This window comes from Cenococcum geophilum (assembly GCF_001692895.1).
Source record: "Cenococcum geophilum 1.58 unplaced genomic scaffold K441scaffold_1, whole genome shotgun sequence".
NCBI lineage: Eukaryota > Fungi > Ascomycota > Dothideomycetes > Gloniales > Gloniaceae > Cenococcum > Cenococcum geophilum.
In genome coordinates this window covers 5,877,554-5,893,981 of record NW_027137559.1, presented here as the reverse complement: position 1 = coordinate 5,893,981, position 16,428 = coordinate 5,877,554, and the positions used below count along the sequence as shown (strand labels likewise).

At 37.7% G+C, this 16,428-nt stretch overlaps 2 protein-coding genes across 2 annotated transcripts; one reads left to right on the top strand and one right to left on the bottom strand.

Annotated features, from left to right (window-relative positions):
• Positions 1-243: 243 nt before the first annotated feature.
• K441DRAFT_600293 (uncharacterized protein) lies at positions 244-964 on the bottom strand. Its single transcript, XM_067645191.1, has 2 exons — positions 584-964; positions 244-518 (listed from the first exon to the last, which is right to left on the bottom strand). Exons 1-2 carry the CDS (start codon positions 863-865, stop codon positions 438-440), a joined length of 363 nt encoding a protein of 120 aa, XP_067510610.1. The 5' UTR covers positions 866-964; the 3' UTR covers positions 244-437.
• A 217-nt stretch (positions 965-1,181) lies between these two features.
• K441DRAFT_600290 (ALDH-like protein) lies at positions 1,182-2,953 on the top strand (the record flags this gene model as incomplete). The annotated part of the gene is made up of 5 exons (XM_067645190.1): positions 1,182-1,583; positions 1,640-2,160; positions 2,212-2,304; positions 2,363-2,481; positions 2,574-2,953. The coding sequence occupies 5 exons, from the start codon at positions 1,182-1,184 to the stop codon at positions 2,912-2,914; spliced, it is 1,476 nt and encodes a 491-aa protein (XP_067510609.1). The 3' UTR covers positions 2,915-2,953.
• Between the last annotated feature and the right edge of the window lie 13,475 nt (positions 2,954-16,428).

Here is a 16,428-nt window from a genome sequence, read left to right as displayed (position 1 = left end):
CGTGGCAGGCATACGATTTGTATGGTAAACTCACCAAAAGTCGATGTTGTGTGTGCGTGGCTCGTTTAATTTGATTTTCGCAACACTTTTGCAAACCACAATAAGCGGTCTTGGGCTTTCGCCAAGGGATTCCTCATCACCTCCCATTTCCACCTACCTTGCGAAAGGACTTCATCAATAAAGCTTCAATTACAAGTGCTCTATGGAGGCTCAATTCTTTGTAGCGGGGTGCCTTTAAATGCTGCATAAGTATAATATATTTGCATCCCTGTGCAAGACATCGAATCTCTTTCTCAACCAGAAAATTTCGGGTCATGCCCTTGCACCTTCCTCAGAATCTTCTAGTTCCTACAATACTTTGTCCGGATAGTACACTAATCCAACCTGTCCATGCTGCTTTCAAGTAACCGGAGGCATTATATCTTTATTGAAATGGACTACCACTCGCCTCCAACTTTGTACCGAAAGATTCTGTCATTAAATTTTCCACCTATAGCTCTCCAAAGTTGTGAAGCAGTCTGTTTTTCACCCCCTTATTATAAGTATGTATTTAGTAGCCGGGCACTAAAGCAACACCACTCACCGCATTCAACCAAACTCCTCTCAACATGACAGTAATGAAGGCCCACTCCCCATTGTTGTTATATATACGCCGCTGTGACTGATCCAAATCTCTATTGATAGGTCTACAGTTTGGCACACGCCGATGGTCTGTCGGCCATTCAGGTGGGTTCTGAGAAGCTGGCGCTGGATGAGAGTTCGGAGCGGGTGCGGGATCCGAGGTGCCGGAGTGGTGTAATTCGTAATCTACGAGCACAGAGAGAGTATTGTAGGTTACTGCGTTTCGCGTTGTGGTAACAGACATGCTGGATGATGTAAAATGAGAAATTCTATGAGAAGGACGGAAACACAGAAGTATGAAGTCGATCACTACCCTACCGCCTATCGCCTACCGCCTACCGCCTACCTAGGTTTCGAGGTGTTCACGCTGGGATGGTGAGCGTTCTCGGTTTCGTTGACCCCCCACTTATCGGGCTATGTGGAGGAGGGCGGGTAACACCCTTGCGCTACAACATCACGACTCGGCTTCAATCAAACAAATGTAAATATGTCGCGTGAAATGGAGGAACATGAACTCCTTTACCTGAGTTGTGATAGATATTCGTCATCTATCATTCGCTATGAGTTCGACGAAACCATTCCCTCGGATCAGAGCCGCAGCGATCGACGGACGTCTTTCGAACATTCACCATCGTCGCAGCCAACTCGAACAGCTTCACGATAGCCTCGCGCAGCACGCACAAGCTATTCGAAACGCCATCGTCCGCGACTCTGGCAATACCCAAACTGAAGCAGCCATAGAGTACCACTTGGCACTTTCAGGTCTGAAAGAGCAGTATTCCTCGCTGGATCCAGCAAGCGCACTTGAGAATGAGTACCGTATTGCACGTGGGGTAGATGCGCCTGATCGAAGGGAGCAAGCTGGGATAGTATACATTGTACCCACGTTGCACACTTTGTTCTTTTCCGTCATTTCTCCTCTTGGCGCTGCTATTGCTGCGGGCAATTGCGTCATCGTTCTGGTAAAATTCACGGCTGGGATTTTGAGAATATCCTTTCGCTTACCTGTGAAATATAGCTTGAAAACAACCTTCGCGAACTATTTGGCCTGCTGCGAAAGCTTCTGCGAGCTGCTTTGGATGCAGACATCTTTGATGTAGCAGATAGCAAGCCAACCAACGCCGAATTTTTAAATCAGTGCATTGAAGTGTTCCAACCAGAGACCAAAGAACCTCCTCGAATCAACCAGATAGTCTCACCAGCAGGCGAGCGAGTTGTTGCTATTGTCGATAGGACGGCAAACTTGCAAGAAGCCGCCAAGGCCTTGGTCACAGCTCGATTCAGCTTTAGTGGCAAATCCCCATATGCTCCTGATATAGTACTGGTAAACGAGTTCGTCAAGAAAAATTTCTTAGATGCCGTGGTCCAACACTCTATAGGGTTTCTTACAGGACGGGATAGCAACGTAATAGAAAATGGAAAACTAACCCGCTTTCAAGGTCAGGGCTCTGGCAACCTCCCCAAGGAAATTCAAGGTGAGGATGGAGTTCGAGTTGTTACTTCCGGCTCCAATGGTGCTATCATGGATGTTAAGAAGAGGTATGTTCACTACTACTATAATGAAGCAATACAGCGCTAAAGTGACACCAGAAGCTCTTCCGTACTACAGAGTAAAATCAGCCAGTGCTGTCTCCTAGTGTTTGCTGTGAGCAGCCTAGATGATGCTATCGATCTTGCTAACAGGTACTGATCACTTCCATTTCCAAAGCCACTTCCATAGCTAACCGTTCGGTTTCTTCAGCAACAATGCGACCCTCCTTGCGTCTTATGTCTTTGCCGCTCCTGGTTCCGCAAATTACCTAAGTCAATTCATTTACTCCCGCACCGCCTTCATCAACCACATCCCTACCGAAATTCTAGGTTTGTCTCCTTTCTCTTGCTTACTCTAATTTTACTTCCATATTAATGAATGTCCATATATTTGTCTGGCTAACCATCCATAAACAACACAGTTGGCCCTGCCGCTCCGCTTAATCATCCGACCAAGTCTGTTCCCCGTTACCCAGTCACCCTCTTCAGCCAGCCTCGCCCTCATTACGTAACACCTCCCCCTGAGTCTGCGCTCTTGGGTACGCTGCTACGAGCTACAGACCCAAAAGTCCTTCGACAGTTGGAAGAGCGTGATGTGGCCGCGCTGCCAAAGGGCAAGGAACGGCCACTCGGCGGGGGCTTGGGGTTCTTTGAGCAGGGCTTTGTAGCAGGTGCGATAGTGGTGCTGACACCGGTGGTAGTGGGAATTGGAGCATTGAGTGTTTATGGTTATCGGGCGGTTAGTGCAAGATTGTGGCGGTAACGAATGCTTGATGCTGTGTGTTCTGGTCCTGGATAACCATCCCGTGGATTGCCTATTGGATAATTTTTGTTACAATATTAGCATTTTGTTTTTCCATGTAATGTGTGTATGCTAGCTTCCTAGATCTGCATTTGCTTTGCTATATTAGTAACTAGTAGGTAGGTAGTTCTTGTTCAGCCCTACAATTTTTTATGGAATAGCAATCTTGATCCTTGATAATAGAAAGAATCCGTTTGAAGATAAGTTCACAAAGCAGATCGTCGGAATTTTAAGTGATTCTGTCGACCTGTGCCTACACGGTTTGGACCGGTTTTAGAATTTGTCTTAAAACCGATTTCAAAAATAGGCTTAAATATAGCTATTACGCCTTCTACGTACACCGTTGCTTAAACTATAGTAACTACCTCCGGCGTCTTCCCTTCCTCCCGTACGGCATATATTATAGTACACGGTACCTATATATAGCACGGCAACCGAACCACACATACGTCTTATAGGCGGAGATTTATAATAAGCCTCTTATCTACCTACCTTTTATACTACCCTACCTAATAGCCTAGATTTACTAAATGCGCGGTATTTTATTATCTTTTTCTATTCTTAGCTAGAATAGGGGACCTAAGTTAGGGCCCTAGGATAAGACACCTACTTTATCCTACTATTCCTTTAGGGTAGAAGGTTATATAGGACCAGATTATACTATAAGTAGGGGGCCGTTAGCGATGCGTATATATATATACGGTGGAGATTTAAAAGACCAAGGGTAAGTATATATCAATTTTACAGTAATCTATAAACGAGTAAAAGTATAGTACGAATAGTAGATAGGATAAGATAGGCGATTATAAGACTAAGTCTTCAAGCAGTAACCTAATAGTATTTTTCCTTCCGTTAATATAGCACAGATACTATCTAAAGGGCTATATACTACTATATTACCTCTTACATCTCCCTTAAAGGCTTTTTATACCTTACTTAGCAGTCTTTGTCTATATAGACCTTAATTAGGACCGTATTATACATTAATTAAGAATTAAAAATTATATACTTATTACCTCGTCGCCTTCTACTTAAGCCTCTACTTTAATAGCAGCCTTAATATTAGCTTCTTCCTTATATTACTTATTAAGTTAGAATCTACGCCTTTTATAACGGCCTTTATATAAAGGTGTTTAAATTAGGACTTACGGACTTATTTACTTTAAGAATATCGACTTTAAGGCGGTTTTAGGAGTTAGTAATAAAATATTTAAAGAAACTAAATACGCGTTCGCATTCGGCGCTTATTAATAGTATAGCTAGCATATTAAGGGCTAATCGAGCGAAATCGAGCTATAAAAGGTAGAGGCTATTCTAGTAAGCTAAAGGATTATCGGCTTCTTTAAGGTCGCTTTTAATATAGGTTTAGTAGATATTAGTTCTACTAAAAGGTACCAATTTAATCTACTTCTAGACTTTTAGACTATTAAACGTCTTACTATATATAAAGCGTATTAGGAGTAGAAGCTTAATAACTATAAAAGTGCTATACTTATCCTTATACTCTTTTAGCTAAAGGCCCTCCACTAAGCCTTAAATTCCTCGATTCTCTAGATCCTTAGAATTATTACTAAGCTAGTTTATCTTATTCTTATTCTTATTATAATTAAATCTCTAGTAAAACTGCTATTGCTTCCTATTTAATAAAAGCACTTACGTAGCGTAGTATACGGCGCTGTCGTCTATAAGCTTATAGTACTTCTTATACTCCTCCTATAACGCGTAGTCCGCTGCCTTAAAATAGATATATTTTTTATAGTCGTTAAATTTAACGTAAAGCTCTTAAAAGTTAATCTAGGCATTATAGATATAATTAAGAAGCCAATCTATAGTAATAAACTAGTAGTAGAGTATATACTTACCAGGAGGAAATCCAATCTACCACCTCGCTACGCGAGGTGGCGTCTCGCTGTCTCGACTTAGGTGGCCTTTCGCTATTTTAACTTAGGTGGCCTTTATATAATTTACATAATTAATCACGTAATGTATATTAATAATAGCTATTTACATCGTTGTAGTCGTTATCTTCTTCTTTAAGCAATAGTACTAGCACTACTATTACTACTATTACCACTACCACCGTTACTGCTGCCGCTCCTACTTCTACTCCTACTTCTACTCCCACTACTACTACTACCGCTACCACTACTATTACTACTATATTATAAAAGTAAAACTTCTAGATATATAATATTGTCCGTTTCTATTTAATTTTGGGGAAGTAGTACTAAAATACTATTTATGGTAGTAACCCAAGATAGTGTAATATAGAGCTAACTATATATAAAAACCAGTATCCGTAAATTAACGCCTATAAAGTTAAAAGACTAACCTTATAACTTATTTACGGTCATCGCAAAAGATAAACGGATAGGAAACTGCCGTCGACTAATAATAAACAGCAGCTTGCCTTTTATAGAAGATAGCTTAATTTACGGGATAACCTATAGCTAGTTAGTGAAGGTGCCAGTAAAAATATAGGCTTTAAAATAGCGGCGGCTTATCTAGATAAAAACTATATGGGTACTGTTATAGAGACCCTCTTTAAGATATAGGTTCCGTAAAAGGATTATTAGAGCGCTAACCTTAAGATAGAGCTATGCGGGAAGAAGGCCTATATGGTTAAAGCTCTATAAAAGCTTTAAGGGGAAAGTATTATTAGTATTCGGATTGTTCTATTTTATAGTATCTATAGAGTAAAAAACGGACTTAGGGCTATTAAGGGAGTGGAGAATAGTATTATTAATAGCAGTAACGGTATTGTTACGGATAGTTAAGACAGTACGGCTATAAAATGTATAGAGATTAGTATATACCTACTATAAAAGAGCGGGAGGGTAAATAAAGTTAATAAAAGGCTATAGGCTGGTAAACTAGGTAATACCGGCAGGCAGCTAGATACGGCTAGTAAGAGTAGGGTTATAAGAAAGACTATAGACCTAGGTAGCAAAGCGCTAATTTAGCTCGCCTTCTAAAACGCGTATATTTTAGCGTAGCGATAGAATACAGAGGGAAGGCTATAAAAAGGGCCTGGACGGTTACTATCTGAGAAGAAGAGAAAGGAATAACAAGAGAATTATATAATTAAATAGTTAGGGGCTTGGTGGTCGATGCGTGCGCACGTGCGCACGCGGTCTTCGACGGACTTCGGTAGAATTCGATTAATCTGGCAGAATTCGGTCAAAGCGTCGGAATTCATCTGTCGAGTGTTTCACCGAGACATTCCTACTGTAACTGGGCTAGTCCCGTTACAACGCTACACATACTTAGGGAAACCCCTTCCTTACCTCGTAGCTAGATACCTCATTTTCCTTAAGGATTTGTCTATTCTCGCAATATACTCTATTATTCTATTAATTAAACCTTTTATTTATATCTTACTTTGTAATATAATATAAGGAACTTTACATTAAATATATTTAAAACTAAATTAAAGCGTATTTAAAATACGTTAAAAACTTACTTTAATCTAATATTACGACTTTATTTAACTCTCTTAAAGTATACTATTTACTAAACTAAGAGTACTATCTTTTAAATTAATTTTAGATCTATTTTTATTATTATTAAAGAAATCTAGTAGTTAGTAATAATTAGATAAATCTATTTAAATTANANTATATTCNAAATACGTTATAAATATGTTATANCTAGTTACCTATAATAGTTGGTTCTATTTTAGAGCTAAGAGGTAAGTTATATAGTAGGATAAGTGATTTAGGCTCGGTTGACCACGTAATCTTATATTTTGAGCTGAGGCTGCCCCGTGCAGGGATTGTGCATTTTAGCGCTTACTATATTAAGGCTGGGCACGAAGAGAGCCAAGGATTTCGAAGGGGCTAGACCTCTCGTTGCAGCTGCGAGCTGAAGCGGCCTGAACATATCGAACCCAAAACCAACTTCAACTGCTCCAGCTCTAGCTATCCGCTCAGGTGGATCCTCAGCTGCACACTTCGGCCTGTCAAATGGTTAACTCTAGACTTATTATTTGCGCTTAACTGGGTATGGTAAGGTGAGTGCCAAGAGCTCACAGGACAAGCGGGGTAGAATTCCAACAGGGGAAGCCGTTTTGAAAGCGACTGTGCCAATAATATCAACGTGGCAATGGACATTATGATGAGGTGAAGAGCATCTCCGATCACCCAGCGTGAAGAGCCACGAGCTTTTAGAAGGACTACAGCTTCGAATGGATTCCGGCATGATCGCAGCATCAGGATCCACCAGAAGGTTGCTTGTTGATCTCGCTCACTTCGATCAGTGACCTTCAGCTCGAGCACACTGTGACACGGTGTCCGATATTGGCAAGCCCAGCTGAGCAGCCACCCAACTCGCTCTTTCTTTTCATTCTTCTGCACCAATACTAAACCTGCCAGTGCAATTAAGCCGTTTCTGTGTTTGAGTTCAACCATGCTCTGCTTGCACTAGAAAGATGGAGGGTATCGATTGTACTAAGTGAAGGTAGATTCATCTTGCGGTACGAGTGGGTGGCACGAACCTTTGAACGGCTTATAATAACATCGCTATCCGGACCGTCGAGCAGCTTCTCCTAGCACATTTTCCAAGCTCTTGATCTCGCCTTGTAGGCGTGTAATGTCGTTTTTGGCATCGACGACAGCGATGACGCTTGCTGTTACCGGCAAGTAAAGCCGCAGGACTAACGACGGATAGATTTGGAACATGTACTCTTTATTGGGGAGTTTCTGAAGTGCAGAATGCCCAGATACCGTGCGCAAGCCACCACCGGTGCCCCGATAGGCCCGATCCCCGATGTTTACTATAGGCGCGCTATATTTAATAATGGAGAACACGGCCTCCCTTACTATTACCTGTAAGGTTTACTAAGTATTATTAAAATGTAGGGTTATTAAAATAGATTTTCTAGATTTTTTTTATTTTTTATCTTTTACTTAGTTATAAATCTCTATTACTATATCTATTTCTTTAATTAAGAAATTATATAGTAAACTTACCTTCTTTATAAAACTTTATAAACTATAACTATTATATATTAAGCTTTAAACTAGTTCTAAATAGTATAAAATAAGAATTTTTTAATTTCTACTCTATATTAGTATAAGGTAATAGGCTCTATACTACCTAGCTATAGTATAACCCTAAAAGGTAAGTAAGTAACTAGTAAGATGCTAGGTATAGCGATATGGAACAATATATATAGGCGAGGTAACTTTATTATCTAACAATTAGTATTATAAACTTCTTTAAGCTTAAAAAATATAGTATCTCTAAATTTAGTATATAGCTAGATTATTATTTAATTTATTATCTTTTTATTGTCCTTTAGCTTATACTATTTTTATATTTTAAAACTAGCTAACTTTATTAGCTTTTAATTTTATTTAAATTTATCTACTTCTTTTATTACTAACTATTATAGATTAACTAAGTAGTTATAAATAAATTTTATTACTAACTATTAACTATACTAAGTATATTAACGCGTAATAGATTAAGACGTTTAACTAGGAAATAAAATAGGTTTAGGTAGATATAGTTAAAATATAAAGGCTATTATAGTATATATATAAGTATTACAGGATAAGTATAAGTATGGGTAGGAATATAAGAATAGGTAAGTCCTATAATATATACTAATATTAAAAGTAATTACTATAAAGGGTTTTGTTCGGATCACGGTAGGGGGGGGTTTTTAGTCTTAATTGATTTCTTACTTTTCTTTTCTCTACTTCTATAGGTGGAATTTGGTGGATCTCCTGAGCTCGCTTAGCTTATATAGTTAACCCAATTAGTTATAAGTAACTGTGTCTACTATATTATAGAACCTTATTTAGACACTGGTAATAACTAGGAAATAAGAGAGAGAATAAAATAATACTAGTAAATAAGTCCGTAGTCTCTATCCCTCTCCCTTTACAAACTCGGTCTAAAACGCCTCTGCCTTAGGGTCGCCGTAATAGCTAGGATAGGGTTCTATATTAAGATAGAAGTTAGAGGTATCCCCTTAGTTATCGTCGTTATTATTAGTATCGCCGTTACTGCCCTTAAAATTGGAGATGTATTAACGTATTCTTTAGTCCCTTTCTTCCTTTATATGGTTCGTAGACTAATATCCCGATTTACTGCATATAAAGCACTTTTTACCCTTATTACGGTATTGACGATTAGGGGGGTAATATTGTCGGTTAGAGGAGTGGTATTATCGGTCGGTATAAAATAATTTAATCTCTAGTTCTTGTTTACCGTACGTTACGATTAAGGATTTAATATCGCTAATAAGGCCGGTAAGGGTAGTAGCGGGTTAAAAGTAGGCTGGTTTATAGGCTGGTATGTCTTGGTATATAGTAAGGAGCTTATTATAGAATATCGTGTCGTTTTAGAGGTCCTTTGCTAACCTATATTGTAGCTACCATATCTTATTAATTAATATCTAAAATGCTTGGCCTATATTAAGTCCTTTTTAAGTAGTAACTTATTTAAGCGTAATTGCATTCCACTTTAATAGGATATTACATTTGTATTCGTTGCCTTCAAAGTATAATTTAAGGCCTATATATACGTTCTTAAGGAGGTTAAGATCTTTAAGGTAGGTGAAGTAATATTTAAGAGTAAGGCCGCGGAGTATAGTTGGAATAGTAATGATATAGGCCTGCTTAGGGACGCCGGCTCGGAGGCAGTAGTTTTAGAAGATCTTAAACTTAAAATCGAAGTTATCTTGTTTGCTAAAGTATTTAACTTCGTCTATATAGAGCTTAGCTAAGTTAGTGATCTCTCTTTTGAAGCTTCCTTATAGGGCAAGCTGGTCTATAGCTTAGGTGATTTATGCTAGAGTCCGGGGGGTAGTTGCTGGGGTTGGCTAAATAATTTGAACGGGAGCAGTTGATAGTAATAGTAGATCTAAGGTAGGGTCGTCGGTAGGGTCGTCAGTAGGGCCGTCAGTAGGGCCGTCGGTAGGGTCGTCAGTAGGGTCGTTAGTAGGCCATTTTAAGGGAGTTGGTTCGAGAATAGTTCCTAAGAGGCCGTCTGTAATTAACTTCCTTGCCTCTTTCCGTACGTATACGCTATTTTTACGGAGGTAATCCCTGATCTTCTTTAATTAATCCTTGCTAAGGTTATTAAGTATATCCCTTATAAATAACTTAAAATTGTTAATAAAGCTCTCCTATAGGTCAAATCCCTTCCATCTATTCTCCTTATATATTGATAAGCGCCAATTAACGAATGCTTTAACTTCCTTAATGTTAGTTACGGTCGCGTTAATTCCAGTCTCCTATTTTTCGGTATCTATCGCGGAGGTAGATTTTTTAATATTTATCGCGGAGGTAGCCATCTTTTAGTTCCGTAGTTAATTTAACAGTTAGACTAGAAGCGTAGAAATAACTATAAACTAGTTGTTCTAAAGGCGTAATAGACGTAGGTTAAAAGCGCGAGGAACCTTATAAACTGGCCTTTAGGCTTAGCAAGCAGTAGCTTAATTCTTAGCCTTTGACAAGAGGTCTAGAGAATTAGATAGTGCCTCTTTTTATTATACCTTACTAATCTATACGGCACTAATTAGTGTTTAGATCACGGTAGGGGGGGTTTTAGTCTTAATTAATTTCTTGCTTTTCTTTTCTTTACTTCTATAGGTGGAATTTAGTGGATCTCCTAAGCTTGCTTAGCTTACGTGGTTAACCTAATTAGTTATAAGTAACCGTGTCTACTATATTATAGAACCTTATTTAGACAGGTTTTTTTTAATATAATTATTAGAAGATAATTATAACTTTTTTTAACTTTTACTTTATATACGCTATTATTAATAGTAGTAATAGCCCTTTTATAGTAGGGTCTCTAAATTTAATTTTAGATTCTTTTACTATAATTAGAAGTTTATTATATATAGTTAACGCTTTTACTACTGCTTATATATTATTTTACTCTTTAAGGTAATTAAAAATAAAGCCCTTTACTATTCCTTAATATTAAGGAGATTATAAAGAAATAAATAGATAGTATAAGGTAAGGATATATATAAGGAGTCCAATTAATAGAATAATAGGGTATATTATATAAATAGATAAATCTTTAAGGGAAAAGAGGAGTCTAAGTATAAGGTAAAAAAGGGCTTTTTTTATATATATATAACGTATATACCTTATAGGCGAGTTATTTCTAAATTACCCTAGGTCACTTATACCTTATAGCTATATAACTATTTACTTAGGTTTTATCTAATAGATAGTAATTAATATAAAAAGGTTTAATAGTAGATTTATTAATTTTAATAAGTATAATTGTATAATTATAGCACCTGTTATACTAACCGCGTGCTTATGCGTTTGGTACGCCGAGTACGCGTTTACGCGTTTGGTGCACCAACTACCCGCTTACGCGTCTAGTGCACTTCTAAAGCACTAACTAATTAGAGGGAAGGCGTATTAGTATATAGACTACGTAGTCTGCTTTATACAATTGATAGTTATTACTATCCTAAAGAGTATACGATACTATATGTATTTCGTGCCCCGGGATATAACTCACTTATACTATTAAGTTGGTATAAATACTAATTAGTAAGCGCGTATAGATTAGCAATTACTTAATACCTCCCCCCAAGCGATATATAACAGCGACTACCTATTTAATCCTAGTATAACCTACTAGAAGGTTGGAAGTTGGGGATTATAGACCTATTACTAACTCTATATACTTATTTAAGTCTTAGTACGGTTTACTGGAAGTTTATAAACGCGAATACAGACCTATACAGAACCCCTTACCCTTAAACCTTAAACCCCTATTTCTACTACACCCTCCTTTAATACCCCTAACCTCTCTTTAGACCCCTTATAGAGACCTCTTACCCTCCTATAAAGTGTTACGGACCTATTAATTACCTTTACGGACTATTATGGAGACCTCTTACCCTTCCGCGAACTGTTACGGACCTGCTAACCGCCCTTACGGACTCTATAAGACCTCTACCACCTGCTACGTACTATACTATACTATATAGTATGGCAGATATTAATAAGTAAGTTAATAAAGGCTAAAAGAAGTAGAGCTAGGGAGTTAACCTTATGTCCGCAAATAACGTTAATAACTATATTAAATTTAAAATCCTTAAATATAGATATTATAATTTTATAAATAATATTATTATTATTTGTTTATTGCTTAACGTCTAATACGGATCCTATATGGCCTACGCAGACTACTCCGTATACAGGGGAAACTTATAAATTTATAAGAAGAAAACCCCTGATATATTGGGGGAGGAAAAACCCTATAAGCTACCTCAGTAGGATAAAAAACCCCGAATTGCTATGCCTGTACGAGTAGCGGCCCTACGGGCCTACAGCTCGTCCTCCTCCTTGGATGTTTTAAACTCCTTAGGAACTACTGCTTCCTTCTTTAGCTTATCTAAAGCTAGGGTTTACTATGTCCTAGCTAGGCCTTGCCGATTGATTGCTATACGCTTATAGTTGTGCCCTGTATCTTAACTACCCCCTATATGCTGTCTCTTATTAACTATTGCTATATGCGCTATACCTCCCCCCCCCTTAAGGCCTATCGAAGGCGTAAGGGGGATTTATCTGTTCTACTATCCTAAAACTAAAAAATAAAAGCGGGATGTGTGTGTGTGTATTTGGGTATCTTTTATACCTAGGCCCTAGTCACTAGGCCCTCTCTAAGGGCATTACTCTGTTGAGAGGAGATAAGGAAAACCGTACGGGGTTATCTAGCTGCCGCTTTCAGTAGTATTATAGCAGTACAGCGAGTGACCGCATGCTCCGCGGGCGATCGCCTTAGGGGTTGGGAGGGGCCGTATATTTACTCGTTTGTTTATTCGCGCTTGTTTATCCGTTGATATAAGGTTGTCAATGCTTTCTACTGGGGGTTGGGGGATGCTATCGAAAACTGTACATCTATATTAGATTGTATAGGTGCCCTGGATAGAATAGTGTAGTAGTCGTCGTATTGTAGAGAGCTAACAGTAGTGGTTTTCAAGATCTCACTATCTAAAAACTTTTCACCACCGCCCTTAACGCCCACAACTACCACCAGGTCCTGTCCGCACGCTGTGCGACGTCTCTGCGTTGGCTCTGGATCTGAACTTTGAAGACTAGGTTTGTAGCCGTTACCACGTATAGGTGTAGAGTCCGATTTTGATGGCTAAATAATAATATATAGAAACAGTATAAAGAAGACTTTATGGACTTTATGGAAGCTATCTTTAAGACCTATAAACTTATAATTATCCACAACCTATAAACCTTCCTTTATAATTAAGGTATATGGGTTAAAAAAGATAAGTAGGTTATTATTATATAGTCTCTATATAATACATTATATAAAGAGAACTAAATAGAGTGGACTAAAGAGGAAATCCTAGACTAGGTTAAAGCTACTAAAGAACTCTTTACTTTTTCTAAACTTAATGGGATTACTAGCCTTATACCTAACCTACTTAACTAAATTTGTCCTATAAACCTAAGCAGTTTTAGAATTAATCTTACTAACTAAAGTATACCTAGTACTTAAGTTACGGACCGTAATACCCCCGTAACCCAAATTACGGACTATAATACCCCTATAAACTAAAATACGGACTAAAACACTTCCGTTACTTAAGTTATAAATCTATAAACTACCTAAGTAAAGACCTATGGTAAGGAGCTAGCTAACCTAGCTAAGCTCTATACCGACGAATCTAAGTATAGCGGTAAAAATAATAACTTTAACTTTAAACTGACTATCTTTATAGACCTCTATTAGAAGGCCGATATTCCTAAATAGGAGTTTAGCTAAGCCTACTTTACTATACTGCGCGGCCTAGCACTTAACCACTACTATACTAATCTTAAGAGTAACCCCCTTAGTGTTCCCTTTAATAAGCTATGCGAAGCTATACGTAACTACTTTAAAGGACCGGAATATAAGTGTAATATCCTTACCTAATGGAATATAACTAAGTTATGGACCGTAATAGACAAGAATACTAAAAAATCGACTATAGAGTGCCTGCAAATCCTTATTAAAGACCTCCGCTACCTATAGCATGGTTTTAATATTAAGCTTTAAATAAACGACTTCCTGTATAATAAACTTATTACGGCTTGCTAGGAAATAGAACTTTATAAATACGCCTATTATAAGCCTGTAGATACTATAGCTAGCCTTATTAATGATTTACGGTCCTCTATTATAACGTATAAAGCCTTAAACCCACTAGGCAGTACTTAAGCCTTTATTATAAATATTTAATATCCGTAAATAAACTTAGACGTCTACTTTATGGACCGCCGCTACCGCTAACAGCACCCGTACCGACTAAGTCCTACCTATAACCCCCGCAGCAACCCCTATATAAAAGTATACCCCTATAGACGAACTAGCTAGAAGTACTTTATATACGGTAAGGAAGAATATTAGTTTATAAGGTGTCTGTACAAGTAGAGGTTATAAATTGTATTACGCGTAGAGCGTATACGGTAGGGGCCGTATAGCGTAGCGTAGGTCACCCGACCACCTACGGCCCGATAGATAGCCCGACCTTTACTACCCCTTTCTTTCTCTTTTGGTAGATAAGATAAGAATACGAATAAAGAACCAGTTACCTTATATTGTAATTATAGTACCCCCCAGGTAATACTGACACTAATTAGTAATATTACAGATTAGAGCCCGGTGTTATTATAAAGAGAGATAATACCCGATCGCTCCTACCAAGGCCCGTTAATCGTGTCGCGTTTACTAAGGAGAACCCTTCCTGTATAGGCCCTAGGAATTTAAAGAACTAACTCCTACTAAGGCTTTATCCGGTTCGCGTCTACCACGCAAATTAATACCTAGTACGACCTCTTTACTAAGCGCTAGTACACCCTATAACCTAGCAGCGTTAGTAGTACCCCCTACCTACGCCACGATCTATACTAGTTATATCCGACATAGAAACCTAATATCTGAACTAGGGTAATAGGATCACCCTAACCGACGAGACTACCGCAAAAGATATTACCAACTATATTAACTTTAAAATTAATAAGTATACTAAGCATAACTTTAAGGATAAAAACCTATAGGAAGCATACTAAGAGGACTTTAACAACTTTACAGTATAGATATTTAAGGACGCTAATAGGTCTAAAATTAGGGGACTTAAATAACTACTTTAACGCAATAAAGTATAGGTCTCTAATAAGAAAAGTAAGTTAGCACTATAAGCACTATACGACGTCGCCCATAAGGACAACCCTATAGAATAGTTAGATAAAGAAATTAAGCTATTTATTAATAATAAAGGACCCTTTAATTTATACGTTATTAACCGCCGTCTTAAATCACGTTTATTAACTCCCTTAACAACACCTACCTTAACCCCAGCTGTCTTAAATAACCTCCCTACAACCAAGCCTCCCTCGCCTATAAATGTCACGGCTCCCCCTATAAACGTTATAGCTCCTTCTATAGAAGCTAAAGCCACTACCTATAGTAGAGACTTAGTAACCTTAGTAAAGATATATATAGAGGAAAGCAAGTATAGTAGAGAGGATAATAACTTCAACCGCAAGCTTACAATTTTTAACAACCTTTATAATAGAGTTAATATACTACAAAAGGCAAAGATTAAAGGCTTTCCAATAATGCTACGTAGTATTACTTTTAACTTCTACTATAAAAATAAGGTAACCTATACCACCTTTAATAGCATCTATAACGCTATATGTAACTACTTTAAAGGACTAAAATATAAGCGTAGAGTTCTAATAAAGTGGAACGCTATAACTCTTAAGATAGTAATAATAAAGAGTGAGGGCAAGTCTACAGAGGACTGCCTATAGCTATTACTTAACGACCTCCGTCACTTATAGTATGGTCTTAACGCTAACCTCCGTAATAACGACTTCCTCTATAATAAGCTTATTATCGCTTACTAAGACATCGCTGCTTACTAGGCAGCTTACTCTAACCCACCTATTACACTTACCGGCCTTATAAACAGCCTACAATCGTTAATCATTACTTATAAGAAGATTAAGGGTATAGGATAGCCTACCGACGTATTCTTTACTAACCGTTGCTACTACCAATTGACGTCTTGACTAAGTTCATTAAATAACTATTACGGCAATAATAACGCTAGGACGTGCTTTGTATGTAAGAAAGGTAACTGTTAGTTAACTAGGTATACTAAAAAAGAACGTAATAAAGTAAGAGAAGGATTTAAAAGACGTGTCTACCAGTACCTTGCGGATAATAATATTAATAACAATTTTGACAAGGATATAATAGCTATAGCACTTAATATATCAACTCCTAGCAGCAATCTCTTCTACAACGACTACGGTATTAAGCACTTTATGACTTCAAACGGACCAATACTAATTAAAACCGCTAAGAACATAGTCACGTCTATAAATAACAACGCCTTTACCTATAGACTTACTGGTGGTGCAGAACCTAGGGGTATAGAACCTAGTATAGTAAGATACGGTAATAATAGTAATAGGAGT